At 34.9% G+C, this 16,210-nt stretch overlaps 1 protein-coding gene across 1 annotated transcript in view; it reads right to left on the bottom strand.

Annotated features, from left to right (window-relative positions):
- Positions 1-2,137: 2,137 nt before the first annotated feature.
- The window catches only part of SOCS6 (suppressor of cytokine signaling 6), a 33,406-nt gene continuing 19,333 nt past the window's right edge, over positions 2,138-16,210 (bottom strand). Inside the window, exon 2 of the mRNA XM_063077410.1 lies at positions 2,138-7,610. Coding sequence (XP_062933480.1) covers positions 5,878-7,485 — 1,608 coding nt within the window. The 5' untranslated portion in view covers positions 7,486-7,610 and the 3' untranslated portion in view covers positions 2,138-5,877. The remainder of the gene's footprint in view (positions 7,611-16,210) is intronic.

The raw sequence follows: 16,210 nt of genomic DNA, 5'->3' as shown, positions 1-16,210 counted from the left end.
CTACAAAGCTATAGTAACCAAAACAGCATAGTACTGGCATAAAAACAGACACATGGACCATTGGAACAGAATCCAGAATCCAGAAATCAACCCACATACTTACAGCCAACTGATCATCAACAAAGGCACTAAGAACATATAGTGGGGAAAAGACAGCCCCTTCAACAAATGTTGCTGGGAAAACTGGGTGTCCATATGTAGAAGAATGAAACTAGATCCTTAGCTCTTACCATATACCGAAATCAATTCAAAATAGATTAAAGACTTATATAAGACCTGAAACTATAAAACTTCTAGAAGAAAACATAAGGGAAACACTTTAGGAAGTAGGACTAGGCAAAGACTTTATGGGCTCATGACTGATCTTCCTATTAGGACCAAATTATGTAAGTGTCATAAGCTAATACTTCCACCCCATCAAATCTGCTATCTTCATAAAGGAGCACATGGTATGGGAGACAAAGACCCTTTGGAACTGCGAAGACTCATAGGTCTTAGGGTCTCTGAAAACAGTCCTGGAAAATTCCAGTGGAGGGTATGGAGCACACAAAGTAGCAAATGCCAAAACAGCTCTGCACCTACTACCAGGACAAGTCATGCAAAAAGAGAAGGACGAAAATAAGAGTTATGTTTCTTTAAAAAGACAGTCCAGAAGGTTAGACAACCCTTAAAACTGGAAATTGAAATGAAACATGACCAAGTTAAAAGAATTAAGGAAAAGTTTTAAAAAATAATGAATTTTAAGTGAAGCTAAAACTTAAAAGAAAAAAAAAATTAGACTGGGGACCAAAATAGCAGGCAAGAGCTAAATTCAACTGATAAAAAGTTAAACTATTTTTGATCCAGAAAATTGAAAGGCTAGGAAAAGCAGAAGTAAAACCTATTAAGCTAAAAAAAAAAGAAAAAGAAAAGGTAACTTAAAGGTGGGGTGAGGGGCTAAAAGGCAGGGAGAAAAAGAAAAGTGGCTATGGTAAGCATGATTAATTATAGAAGTCCTGGGGTCTGCCCAGCAGTTTCAGAGGCATCTGCCATTGTAGCAGCAGGTGTTTGATCTCTGTAGAGCGCATGCATGTCTACTCCACCCGCGCCCTCCTTGTGGGTGGCCTCTCAGGAGGCACCTGCAAGGAATACAGCCTGGCCTCAGTACACCTCCCTGTTCCTGTCTTGTTGAATGAATGACCCTAGAGAACGGGGAGATGAGAATAAAACCCTCATTTAAAAAAGGAAACATCTGTTTACCTGGCTATGGTATGGGTCTGTAAAATCTAGTCTTTTACACCATTTTTGATGCCTGACCATTGTCATCTCATAATCTAAGTATTTCATTAGCACCATCACCATCAAAAAATGTATGATAGTAATGCCAATGTTGTCAATTGATACCTGCTCTGGAAAATGTGGTTAGAGCTCCATACCATTTGGATTTTACCAAAGTCAAAATTTGCAATACATAAGATCAAGTTAAAACTCATCTCTGAAGTAGCCATGATGAAAAAAAGGGGGAAGGGGAGAGATTCGTTAAAAAAATAATAGATTTTAACGTGAATGTTTAACCCAACATGCTATTTAAGGACTTAAAAGCATACAATTAAATTCAGTGGATATAATGAGAAATCTTCCTTATCTATGAAAGGACTTCTCAATAACCTGGTTCTATCTCTAAGAAATACTATTAAACAGTAGGGGATATGCTTTTTAAAATGTCACAATCAAAACATTTTATTACTAAGCCTAACCTTTTAGTGAGGTTGTTTAGCAGATGTTCTCCCAACTCACTCCAACCATTATGCTGAAGGCTTTAGTGTATTAGCACCTCTGGCTGACACTTCATTTCTTTGGCATCTTCCATTAGTGACATGATTCTAATTTTCCTGTTCTACTAAAATTTACTGACTCCCACCCTCAAGTCTCTGCCCAGTTCATGAGATACCCAGAAATTACCTACTTAACCCAATTAATTAAAATCAGATGCTGTATCAGGGTATTAAATAGACTACTAGGCAGATCTTGTGAATGAAATTTTTATTTACACACTGTATCTAGAAGCAGATACATAAATTCTTATACAATTAATTTCCAAAAATGTGCAAGAAATTACTGTAATTTGTTTACAAACCAAAACACATAGTAAAATCAATGGACTTTGGATAATTCATTCTGTGGTGTTCAGTACAAATGGTACACACCTGATTTGAAACATACAGAAAAAGTGTAAACTACAGCAATCTGGATTGCAAGTATTAATTTCATGGCACTCCAACAACTACGAAATTTCTTTAACCGAACACTTATTACAAAATCCTATAAGAATTTTTCATCATCTCTGGATGTAGAGTTTGGACCACTTTTCAGAAACAGCAACTATGCATTTTGCCAAGTTATGATTAATAAAAAGGATGTTTATAAAAAATCACTGTTACAGGATTTAAAAAGTATTAAAAGAAACCAAATTTGTGATTACTGGCGTACCAATACTTTTATAATTTTTAAGTTATTTATGGAACTGGCTACTGTCCTCATTAGAGTATTCAAAATTGTCTATTGCTGGTAGTGTGATTTCATTTTCAAATTAAGACTTCATATCTGATAAAAGCAATTAGGATTAAAGGAAAATATATTATTTTGAATCATTCATAAAGCAATATCTTTCGTATACAATGTGAAATGTATAGTAATTACGATTGGTGTTTCTGAAAGCATTGTTAGAAAGATATTTAGACTTGTAGCATTAGCAGAGACATTGCATAAACTTACTAAGATTTTAGTAACTTTATCCTGTTTTAAAAATACTGGCTCAGAAATTATAATGTATACTTTGCATTTTATTTCATACGTGCCAGTGATTTAGCCTTTTGGCACATAATTTTCATCAATAGCAAGATGGTTGCCCTGTGTAGGTGGTTTCCTTAAAAACTATTTTTAGTTCTATGATCATTTCCTGTGATATAATATTTTTAACCTTCTAAATTTTCAGATTATTGCACCAAGTAGAAAGAGAACAGTTTTCCTTAGACAGAGAGAGATTTTTCAAGTACTTTCTATAGCTTTCTTATTATTTATAAAAATGTGTAACAGTGTCCACTAAGTCTGAAAATAGCCTCTGGCCTCCATCGTGTTTTGTGATAAAATATTTGATAAAAAACAACTGATTCATTTATTATGGCAAATGAATACAGCTTTCCTGTTTTCTATTTCTTGCCTTGAGCTCAGATTTTTAAAAGCACATATTTAAAAATTACTTACAGGTTGTGTCCATATCATCTAAGTTACCTTTCAATAGAATCCAAAAATTTAACCAAATTGTATCCAGACCAAACCACAGGATGAAGATTTCTTTCCTTTTTCCCCATCTCAACTTTTAACCAGACTGTTTTAGTATTATATAAAGCCAATCTTTCACATTATGTTGTGCTACCTATGCTAAATGATTATCTTTGTACGAAAGCAGAAAAATATTGCAATACACCTTTCTATTTGTAAATCTAATATTTTGGCAAATATTTTGACTTTTATTGTTACACTATCACAGCCTAACAATTTCAATTTGGATTAGAATAGGGTGTATTAAAGTATTTCGTATTAGGAATACTCAAAAGCACATCAAAAATTGCCTTTCTGAATTAGAACAGTATCAAGACTCGCCCCACATTAACACACAAAGTACAGTTTTAAAAACATTTGGATGAAAATCAGAATAATCTTGACACTAAATGGGTATATCTTAAACAAATGGCATTATGAGATAATGCGGGGAACAGGCTATGTCCACATAAGACGGGTTCAGGGCAAGTCCAAAGACCTCTGTGCACCATGATCTCATACAGAGGACATGTAAATGCTGCTGAAGACATGGGGAAGCCATTTCAACATTTATTAGTAATACACAGTGACTCTGTGACAATACCTGCCATCTAATATAGATGCACAGGGACTTTTAACTCACCCTAGATATATTTTAAGTTGTTTAAAAATAAATAGTTTTGCAAAAAAATAGTTTAAATGTCTTGCATTAATTTGATAACAAGCTTACAACTCTGCAATAGTTCTTAATCCAAATAGCTTACAGCAAACACTTAAATTATATTATTACAGTATACTCCGTATTCCATCTTATTAGGTGAAAACAAATCAGAAAATGAGTCTGTATAACAAGGTACAATCAATATTCCACCAAGATTAAGTACCTTTTCCCCTTTAAGTCAAAATACCACAACATTGTGATATTATGGCATTGTGCCTTTAGGTAATACCTCAGTTCTGACCCTAAAAAACAAAGAGAAAAAAGTGAGGATACAGTATGTTTGAATGACAAAGCCAGACTTTAACGCTTGTGTTTAAAGTGGGTAAGAGTTAGGAAAACTTTAAGTGACAAAGGAAGAAACATCTCAAATTACATGTTTCATCTGAGATGGAAACATTTTCCTTTAAAGCTGTGTAGCTGGAAACACTTTCTGGACAGGGCAATCCTAAAATACTACATTCCAGAATCATGAAATGAATAAACACTCTGCATTTCAAAATAACTGAAAATTACAGGGCATAACATCTCCCCCCACCCCCAACTGACTCAAACAGATAAAATAACTAGTGATGCCAAATTATTTGACTTAGCTAAACTAAAAAAGAAGCAAATAAAAAACCTATTTCTAAGTGGCAGTATATATGGTAGGCAATAAAACTTCCATATATCTGATATGGTTTTAATATTTTCCTCACATGATGCTCCACAATTTCCACAATTTTTCAACTAAAGTCATTGAGGGTTGTTTTTAGTGGGGGGAAGGAGTGTTCAAATCTAGCACATTTTAATACTGACTACAAAAAAGAAAAACACAAATCCAACTTTAAAACAATATTTTCTTTCTATTCAAATCAATTTAGAACTTTATATAAACTTTAATGTTGCAAGAGAGTCCAGTCCATTTATGAAAATTACTTGTACAATCAAGTTCACCTAAGAAATGTTGACTAAGCGAAAGAAATCACAAATAAAACATTTTACCAAAGGAAAGCACAGATAACACAAAAAAATGTTATCACAGGAAACTATGATCATCTAATATTTCTTTAATTCTAGTCCCATAGATCTTCATATGTTATGCCAATTTGTACCCGAGTTTAATGACAGAAAAGGCAACAATCTCAAAATTGGTGGTATACATTTCTTTACAATTTTTTCATATAAGGCCATTTATTAAAATCGACAAACCACAAGATGAAAATGAAGGCAACAGAAAACTCAACTTTTCACAACCAAAAAAAAGTAGCACAGCCTTAACAATAATTTAGAAAAGCGTGTTGTAAAAGACATGTTACAGATCTGCATTCCATTACCCAACATTATGTCAACTCATAATTCTAAATAAATCTTTTTAAAATATGAGATTAAAAAATTATTTTCAGTGTATATGTAAATTCTGTGTTTTCTCACACAGTATGTTTATTTAACACAATATTTTGAAAATGGGCCATTTAAAAAGACACAGCAATTTTCACTTTATAAGTTTCATTCAACTTTACTTAGGGCTGAATACACATGAAATGTGCTTTTAATGCATAAAAATCACAGTGGATAGCAGCAAAGAATGGGGGTTTGGGGGCGTTAAGGAGAATCTGATAATTCACATTGTGATTATTCTGCACATTGATGAAAGATAATTCACACTTGTAAAACCTCAGGACTTCCCTTTTTAAAGAACCAAAATAAACCCAAGACACCTTGGAGACAGGTCCCCACCCCTAAACAAACGGATGACTCACACGTAAAACTGAAACAGTTATGGCAGCAAAAGATTTTGATGGCAATGAAAGTTTGTAAACTGTATTTCAATCTCTTTTTCTTATTCCCAAAGTGCAAGATGCAGGGTTCTCCATCTTTCAGTAGTGCTTCTCCTGTAAATAATCCTTCATTTTGTTTGGCAAAGGCAGTTTCTGAATTAAGTCTATTCTGGTATACTGACGTATAACAAAACGACACAGGTACTGCAAAGAGCGCACCTGCATGAACCGTGACACTGGGTTGGTCAGTCTGACGGGGTAGGTGGCAGATCCAGGCAACCGAGACCTTGAATAACAAAAAGCTCCGTTCTCAGAGTCCCTGATTGAATGCTCAATAAGGTCAACTATAGACGTATGTCCTTCCACATCTGGCTGTTCATAGAAGCTAAACCTGCCATTCGAGTGCTCGATTCTCGTGTGAAGTGTCTTACCGTGGGAGCGAAAGCTCAAACTTAAAAGATACCGGTCGTCAGAACTATCCCGGACGAGGAATGACCCGTCCGGCACGTTTGCGAGCTTCCCCTCCGCCTCCCAGCGCGTGATGGGCCCCCAGTACCAGCCCTGCTTAGCGAGTTTCTTCAGCTCCTCTGTGAGGCTCGTCACAACCATGGGACCGCTGCTTTGCACCGAGTCGTAAACTCTGGCAACGCCGGGGGCAGAGTTGGGATCAAAATTCAAATGGCAACGCATGCTTTCAGCCACGTGGGCGTCTGCGCCAGCGAGGCCGCTGAAGTTCCTTTGGATTTGACTATTCTGCATCGGAGGTAGCAACGGGGAGAGCGGAGGGGCGTCGTCGTGACCGGCGCCGGGGCTCTGCAACACGACTCCCGTGGTGCCGATCAACAAGCCGTTCACGGCCCGGTCCACGAAGATCTCTGGGGCCCCGAGCAGGTCCTGGTCTACCTGACTCTCATCTTCGGGGAACGAGCTCCCTCCCACAGGAGGAGGCAGTGCGGAGACTTCCATGGGGGAGGAAGCGTCCAGACAGCCGCCGCGCGGTCCCTCCAGAGCGTACATCCCCTCGTCTAAAGGCACGGTGTACTGAATGTAGTCCTGAGGCACGAGTCCAATAACGACAGGCACATGTTCGTCCAGGTGCAGGCGCAGGTCTCCATTCTGGGCTGCCGGGCTCTTGAGGGCGCTGCCCTGCTCCTGGCGCGCGGGCTCGGGCTGGAGGTCGTGGAAAGCCTTGCGGACGCCGTTCAGGGCCGGGCTGGGGCTGGAGCTGTGCACCAGGGCTTTGACTCTCACCTCCATCTTGATGCACGTCTCCTCGGAGTTGGTGGGTCGCAGAGGCCACGGTGTGGGGCTGTAGTGGTGACTCCGGAGGGACGTGGACCTGACCGGCCGCGGCGCCCTCACGTCTTTGAAGACGATGGGCGCCGAAGAGCAGGAGAAGGTGTCCTCGTCAGCGCAGCCCCCGGACGTGGTGCTGGCCTTGCCCTTTGGCTTCTGCTTCGCAGAAAGCCGCCTTTTTAACGTACCCATCAGGCTTTCGCTTTTTGATCTGTTTTTCCCACCTTTTTCATCTTCGCTGTTGATATCACAGCTGGCCATATCTTTACCGTAGCAGCTACCGAATAAGGAATCATCTTTTCCAAAGTCACTGGCTAGTGACGGTGGTTGTACGACCATGAAGTCAGTTTCTTCTTTACTTTTATTCAAGTTAAAAGATTTCCGAAAGGTTTTAAGACTAATTTTCTTCATTATGACTAGTTACCTAATCCAAGGGGATCAATTTCTCTCTGGAATATTATCCCCAAACATCTGGAGAGGCTGCAATGCTGCATCTATGTATTTTTCCAGCTTCATTTAAACTTTAAAGCCATTTTCTAAAAAAAAAGGGAAAAAAAGCACGTTATAAAATATTTCCACAACAATTTCATTTTACTCAGTTTTAATCCTTTAGCTTCTGAATAAGAACATCCAAGACTTTTCTTAAGAATGTCAGCTCTGTTAGGAGATTTATATTTCACCCAGCAGAGGAGATCATTGCCTACTGCACAATGTGCACTTGGCAAATATTTGATATTTAAAGAACAAGCCCTAATCTACCTTCCTTTCTTTCTGCATCTTTCTTTTTTCTTTTATCCAGAAACTACAGGCCTGTGTTCATGTCCTTCCCAACTCTACACTGTACAGACCCAGATTTGTCTTCAGTACTAATTCTGACTGCTCCCTCTCTGCCTGTTCACCAGTTTGTATCCCAGCAAAACACTGCAAAACACTCAACAAAGAAGGCACTACATAAAACAGGAGAACAAAAAGCCTGGTCAGTTTCTCAACAACTTATACATTTTTTAAAATACTTAAACATCTGCAAAAATAAGTAAAAAGAATTCCACAATCTGTGATAAGTTATCTAGAAATGTCCCTCTATACTCATGAGTTACTTGAGATAGGGCTGATTCACCTTCACATCCCAAGCACAGAGGGGCAAGAAGCTGAATGCCTGCAGGCTTAAAAACTTGCATCTCTAGAGCACGCCCACTAAAACTAGGTATGTCTAGTGTAGATCTACTTGGAAGAAGATTATGAAGCATATTTCCAGAATTATTATTGCTTATTCCTTTTTGCAATTTCCCATGGCAAATTTTTACTTGTTTCCAGAAATACATTTTCTAAACGTTTTTTGTGTACTGCTTCATCGCTGAAATGATAGGATTTCAATTCTGTGAAGATTTGCTGAAAGTTATTATTTCATAGGAAAACATTTTGGTCCCATAAGTCATATTAATTGATCATAGTAATACCGCTTTACAAAGACATTTTGTTTCAACTATGCATAATATTTTATTTCCTTTATGGCCATGTTCTGCCTTTTCTGCAACCATCAAAGTATAATGCTGTAACAAGATGATTAGCTTGAACTTGAGCAAAACACTAATAAAACTAAGAGCAAGATTTTGACCTCCCCACCGAGCAGTTCAGCACTACTCAGTTTCTTGACAAAAGACCAAAGCTCTAACTTTGATCACATTCATTTAATCCCTCTGCATTTACTAAGCCCCCTACTACATGCCCAGCACTGTATGGTAATATGCAGACTAATAAATTATTTATGGTCTCCTAATCCAGTAGGAGAGACATAAATATGAATGGATAAATTGTAATACAAACCCACTCATAATATAATGTTAACACAAGGTGGGAGTTGAGATGAGAGAGAAATCTGACAAATGTTTACTTTTAGTTATAGATAGGATTTGACTGGTGTGTAGATAGAATCTGTATGAAATCGTTCTACTAAAAACCACTCAGGTCAGACAGACTATCAGGGGATCAACAATACCATCCCTATAAAAGGAAGAAAGAATTTTTAAAAGTCTACTGCCATATACTGTGTTTTTGAACAGGTTGTAAAAAATAAATATTTATAAAGATTTGGAGCATCAGCTAATTTTAAACATTAAATTGAGCTGTTTATTAGACAAACTCACTGTCTAAATACCATGTCATCTAGCCAGGCATAAAGACGTATATAATAGCCCTGTTAGCAGAATGAGTAACTGAGCTGAGGCGGTAAGTATTCACATTTAAATTAACCCCACTGAATTTGGGGTTTAAATGGTTCTGCTTCCCAGTATCACATCCATACCCCAGAAAACAAAACACTGGCACCCACAGTAAAAGTACTTGGCAATTATCTACTTGAAAATTATTCCTTTTTCTACTACCAATCCATATACAACTCAATACTAATATTAAAGAAACAAAATTCAGTCATAAACATTAGAAACTATAAAAAGTTCTATTAGGCCATATGGTTGCCTATCTCTTCTAGGCAAAGATCACTCTGGAAGTTTTAAGAGTATCTGTTTTTCTGTTTGCACTTCCAAAAATATATGACATCTTTTTATAGGATTACCATCTGTCTCATGCCTAAGTAAATGTTCTGAATCAGTTTAACTGCTTTTCTAATTGTAAAATTTTATGTTTACACATACACTTGAAAATGTGTGTACAGGTTCAAGGGAAAATGTTTTGGACAATAAGGTGAAGACGCTTGGCTTTCTTAAAAATTATTGAAGAGCACAAAAAGCTTTGTTTATGTTGGTTATATCTACTGAAATTTATCCTATTAGAAATTAAAACTGAAAAGATTTGAAAATAATTACTAATTCATTATAAAATGACAATATACTCATTACATGCTAACATAAGTAATATTTTCATGATAAATAACTATATTTTCCCAAACAATAAAAATCAGTGAAAGAAGTAGCACCACTTTACATTATCAGACTTAAGACAGCTGGACTCTCATGTCTGTTTCTGCATTGAATCTGTTACAATAGAGTCGTCCCCCTTATCTGCGGGAAAGGTGTTCCAAGACCCCCACTGGATGCCTGAAACAGCAGATGGTACCGAATCCTACATATACTACGTTTTTCCTATACATATATACCTATCGTAATGTTTCATTTATAAGTTAGGCACAGTGAGAGACTAACAACAATAATAATAAAACAATTGTGACAATACTATAGTAAATGTTATGTGGATGTGGTCTCTGTCTCTCTCAAAATATCTTATTGTACTGTACTCACCTATTTAAGGACCTGGTTGATCACAGGTAACTGAAAGTGAAACCACAGATAAGTGGGGACTACTGTATGTTTTTTAGGTAAAGTGTAAGAAGAAAATCCAGCCTACTACAGATACATAGTTGGAAAAAAGAGGAATATATTCTATTTAATAACCTTTCATAGAACTGTGGATATTTTTCTTTGATACTATAGCAAAACTCAACAAGTGGTAGTTTCTTAAAAGCTTAAACTGCACTGTGAAATCTGAAACCATATCAAGAAATTTTTTTCTTATTACATGCAAATCCATTGGTCTATTTTGCATTTTGAATAAATCTTTTACACATACATGATTTTGTAATATCATGTAACAGTTATTTCATTATACAACATAAGAAGTCACATTTATGAATATCACCACTGATCTTATTAGATAAGTTTTTAAGTATTGGGAAGCAGGTAAGCCAACAGCGATAGATATGTTTTCCACAACTGTAATTTTTGCTTGAAAGTTTGAATTTTATCACCGGCAATAATACTGTCAATTATTTTCAGTGAAGTGGCAGGCTGACTTTGGTCACTTATGAGAAAGTATCTATTAAAAACCCAAGCTGAATAACTGTAGTGTGTCTGTCCGTTCTTTTAAGTAAAAGTGGTATTTTATGAACAAAGTAGCTAGTGCAGTCAGCAACTTAAACAACAGCAACAAGCACTTCCCCTCCAGACATCCCTTCCTTCTTCAGGGTGCACTGAAAAGTGTTTTCTATTTCCTTATCATGATAGGAATTTTAAAAAGATGTATACTCAGTTTAAAGATTTAATAAAATTAGTAATGTTTACAGCTTCATCAATGGCATTCATAAGTGTAACTGGAATTTTCTTTCTTACTAAAGGTGCTTGGCAATAAAGAATATATTACTAGCCAAATTGGCCAGTCACCAAAAAAAAAAAGAATATATGACTACTATTAAATCACTACTATTACAGTGTGGTGCCACTGCCTTGATTGATAAGGTGCCATCAATTTCATGCACCCCTGCTTTGTGCACCACCAGTGAAAATGTCAATGCAGTGAAAAAGGCAAATTATGTTTTAACATTATTATGAATAGGGATCCACAGACTACATTTTGAGAACTGCAGGCTTAAGTCATCTGTGAAGACAGTTTAAAAGAACAAAGAGAAAGACTTCTAATGTGAAGGAAAGCATCCACATAAAAAGTTACCAAGATGAGTTTATATTGCTGTCAATATCCCTCTGCACCAAAAGTTGCTTTATCAGTTTCTGAGCATGCTACAGTTCATGCCCTTCCATTTCGGTTTCTTGGATTCTATTCCACTGTTCATGAATTGATGAGTACACTACTTGCCATTCCCTTAGTAAACAAAGGAAAGATAACTGATACTCAATTCTTTCCAAAAAGGGAGAAGAGAAAAAGGAGAGAAGAAACAATACATAATAAAAAATAAAATAATAGCAACAGCAAATATAACATAAATTATGATACAATTTAGGTTCCAACATGTTTGTTATACCAATAAATATGAATGGAATAAACTCAATTACTAGAAGAAAAAGATTTTCAGATCCAGTTTAAAAAAAAAAATAACTATATGTTATATGGAAATGACACACTAAAACAAATTGCTTCACAAAGTTCCAAAAAAACCATAAAATCTCCATTAGCTAACTCCCTTTTCAACTATCCTCTTCTTCACCATGCCTGTAATTTTCTTATTCCATCAGTTGAAGTAGTTCTTAGGCTGATTCTCAGATCCAAACGTTGTTGAATTTAAATTCATTGCATGATTTAAACATGGAAATAAATAGCTATTTCTTAAAAAGTTATTTCTGCAAAAATAGAGCTATTCGGTTTGTAAATATAGTCAACCTGCCATATTGGTGGGTTCTGCATCCATGGATTCAACCAACTGCAAATCAAAAATATTTGGGGGAAAAATTATGTCTATTTACTTTTTTTGTTGTCATTATTCCCTAAACAATATAGTATAACAACTATTTATATAACATTTACATTGTATTAGGAATTATGAGTAATCTAGAGATGATTGATTTAAAATATACAGGAAGATATGCACAGGTTACATGCAAATTTCATATCAGGGATTTCGGCATCCATTGATTTTGGTATCTCTGGGGAGTCCTGGAACCAATCCCCCAGAGACACCAAAGGAGGACTGTACTAAACAAATGCAGATGGCTAAAAAAATTTTCTGTGGAACTAGGTACAGGCAAAACCACTCTAAAAGACTAGAGAAAATTAAAAAGGGAAAAAAAAAAAATCCAGGCAGGTGATTAGCTTCTAATTTTACTTAAAAGAAGTGACAGACTGGAAATCCTAGATGATGCATTATGTAAGGACATAGAATATATAATTGTAAGGACATAGAATATATAATTGAGACGGATACAGAGTTCAGTCAATGGATATTTAAAGAAAAGACATTGGTCCTCCATTTAGAAATTAAAGAAAGAGTGTATATGTACTTTTTAAAATTTAAAATAAAATGATTACAGTACATGAATCCCTAGTTTCATGAAGTTTTTCAATTAACCAACAAATATAAGGGTACTTCAAAAAGTTCATGGACAGATTTGTATTACCTTTCAATTCTAATTTTCCACCAACTTTTTGAAGTACCCTCCTATGACAATCCTGAATGTTTCTGAGGGGAAAAAACAAAATACAAAAAAAACAAGAAAAAACACCTCTAACAGAAAAGAAAGAAAAAAGGGCATGCTAGCAACAATGAGAAAGCTAGAGTAACAATAATGAGACAGTGTAATGTTCAAGGAAAATTGGTCAAACAAAATAAAAAGGGCACATTATAAAAGATAAAAACAGCCAAAAATCTTTACATACAAAATGGAACATCATTAAAATGTCTCTTTCAGCCCAAGAAAATAAAGTAAACAAAAATAAAGAATATAGCAGATTTAAGTTACATAATTATTTTATTTATTGGATATGAGATTCTGCACCCTAAAAAAATGGAAACACATTTCCTTTTCAAGAACTTATGGAATAGGTACTAAAAGTGACAATATATTAGGCCACAATAAAACCCTAAGTAAATTTTAAAAATCAGAAAGACCTAAATAGGAAAAACGGAAAAAAAAATTAAATGAATTCAAATTGAAACCACTAAGCATCTTTAAAATAACTCGAGTCAAAGAGAAAATCTCAAAGAGAACAAAAATGGTGTACCAACATAATGAAAATGCTACACATCAAAATCTATGAGATTTCACCAGACCCTAAAACTGAGCTCACAGAAAAATTCAAAGCTTAAACATTTACAAAACTAAACAGTAAGAAATTAAGAGACAAATTATGCATTCAAGAAGTCAGTAATTAGAACTAAAAAAGAAAAAGAAAGATAAAAGCACACATTAATGAATGAGAAAATGAAAAGCAGTAGCATTAAACATTACAAGGGTTGATTCTTAGGTTAAACAACAGAAAACTCAACTAGTAAACAATTAGTTGGCATAACCAAGAAAAAATGGAAATGTATTTACACAAAATTAGAAATAGAGAGCAATAACCAAAGATTCATAAGAAATCAAAATATGTAAAAGTACTTTCAAAATTAATTTGAAACTCAGATCAAATAAGTAATTTTATAGTAAAATATATATTACCAAAATTTGTATCAAAAGATGCAGGAATCCAAAAAAGTCTAAGAATTATCAAAGAAACTGAGAAAGTTCTCAAAGAGCTACTATGGTCCTCTTCCCTTGGAAAGAAAAAGTGACATGTCAATAAAGTCCTAAGTCCAATACTCACTACACCACTAAAAGAAAATTCCCTAATTTATTTTTGAAGTCAAAAGAACATTGATAGGAAAACTTGACAAAGACAGCACATTTTTAATTAAAAAATAAATAAAACCAAACAAATCTCACTTACGAACACTGAAGTACAAATCTCAAATATCAGCAAAGACTGGTAGTGGTGTGGGGAAAACAACTCCAGGATTGCTAACATGGCTCTATGTTTGGAAATTTATTACTGTAACTTACTGTATATCAAGGGAGTAAAATCACATAATAATAGCTATATGTTACAAAAAAGATCTAAGAAAAAAAATTAAACATCAATTCCTGACCCTCTCCCAGAAAAATCTTTTGTAAAATAGGAATAAACATTGAACATTATGAACATTACACACATATAACAAAATCAGAGCTACAGTAAACAATGAAGAAATGCTGAAAGCCAGCAACAAGGATGTCAACTATCAAAAACTATTAATTAGCATTATTTTCAACACATTAGCCAATGAATTAGGAAAGGGTAACAAATAAGTATAAATAGTGGAAAGGAGGAGACAAAATTGTCATTATATACAGATGACATGATTGAAGACCCAGAAATACAATAGATGTAAGCTGAACAATTGCTAGGAAAAAAAACAACAAAAAAGGAAGTCAGTCAAGTAACCAATGACAAAATTCATACATAAAAATCTCCAGTAATTGTATAATTTTAAAAAGCTAGTAAGAAAATATAATAAAAGACTAGATCCTATTTATAACAGCTTCAAAAAAGAAGAAATAAGAAATGTAAGGAACTACATGAAAAACTTTAAAACTCCTTAGAGGATCACATAGATCTAAATATACAGAAAGACACAACTTGTTCTTAGATAAAACAATTCAATCCTGTCAAAATATTAACTCAAGATCCCAAGAAAACGTCAATTGTGTTTTTGCAAGAAACTCAACAAAACGATAGTGAAGTTAACTTTGATATATAAACAATGAAGAGAGTCAGAAAAATTATAAAGGACTAAATGAAGGAGCACAAGATATTAAAATGTACTGCAACTGCTTAAAACTGGAGGGAGAAAAAAATTGAAAGTCAAGAAATACACAAAGACACACAGGAGTAAGCAATTAAGAGGACAAGCTGAACTACTGAGGGAATGGTGAATTATCAATAAATGATCATGAGTAGGCTGAATAACCATTTGGGAGTAGTGGGGAAAGCAGGTCTCCCACTTTTTTTATATCAAAATAAATGCCAGAAAGATCAAATATGCAAGCATTTATTTTTAAAAAACAAAAGTTGGAGAAAACTCGTTTTTAAAAATCTCGCACTGCAGAAGGCTTTTCTATACATAACATAAAATCTTAAATCCATAAAGACAGTTAAATCTGACAATGTAAAATTTATAAATTTCTGGATAACCAAAAAATGATGTAAATAAGGCAAAAATTAAGCTAGAGAGAAACTGCAAACATATATGACAAAGAATTAAAGTCTGTAACACAGACTATGCTGTTAGAATCAGTAAGAGAAAATCAAATAATCCTATAAGCAAATGGGCAAAATATACAAACAAACAGATCACACAAAAAGAATGACAGAAGGAAAGAAATAAAGGTAAGAAAGCAAGAAAGAAATCAAGCAAGAGAGGGAGGAGACAAATTCAAGTGGCCAATCAACACCCTAAAATATCCCCAATTCAGTCACTGCAAATAAATTCCAAAAATTTGGGGGTGACGGGAACGGTTCTATATCTTGATCATGGTGCTGAAAACACTGTCAAAACTGAAGGAACTGCGCACTAAAAAAGGTGACTTTACTGTATGTGAATTACACCTCAATGTCTAAAATTCACTAAAAAGGAAATTCAAACCAAAACAAGATAACACGTTCACCTGTGAAAAACCTCAATCAATAACACTTAGTGTTGGGAAGGGTATTTTAAACTGGGCACTCATAACTAATGACTGAAGTGTAAATTGGTACACCTTTTTAAAGGATTATTTTTAAATATCTAAGTTTTAAATTCACATATGCTTTAATCAAGTAATTATACTATTAGGAACTTGTCTTTTGGATATATCCTCATGCCAAAAATATAGACATA

The sequence above is a fragment of the Cynocephalus volans genome, chromosome 13 (assembly GCF_027409185.1).
Source record: "Cynocephalus volans isolate mCynVol1 chromosome 13, mCynVol1.pri, whole genome shotgun sequence".
In the NCBI taxonomy this organism is placed as follows: domain Eukaryota; kingdom Metazoa; phylum Chordata; class Mammalia; order Dermoptera; family Cynocephalidae; genus Cynocephalus; species Cynocephalus volans.
Note: the sequence above shows the minus strand (reverse complement) of the source record. Positions and strands in the feature narration are given on the sequence as shown.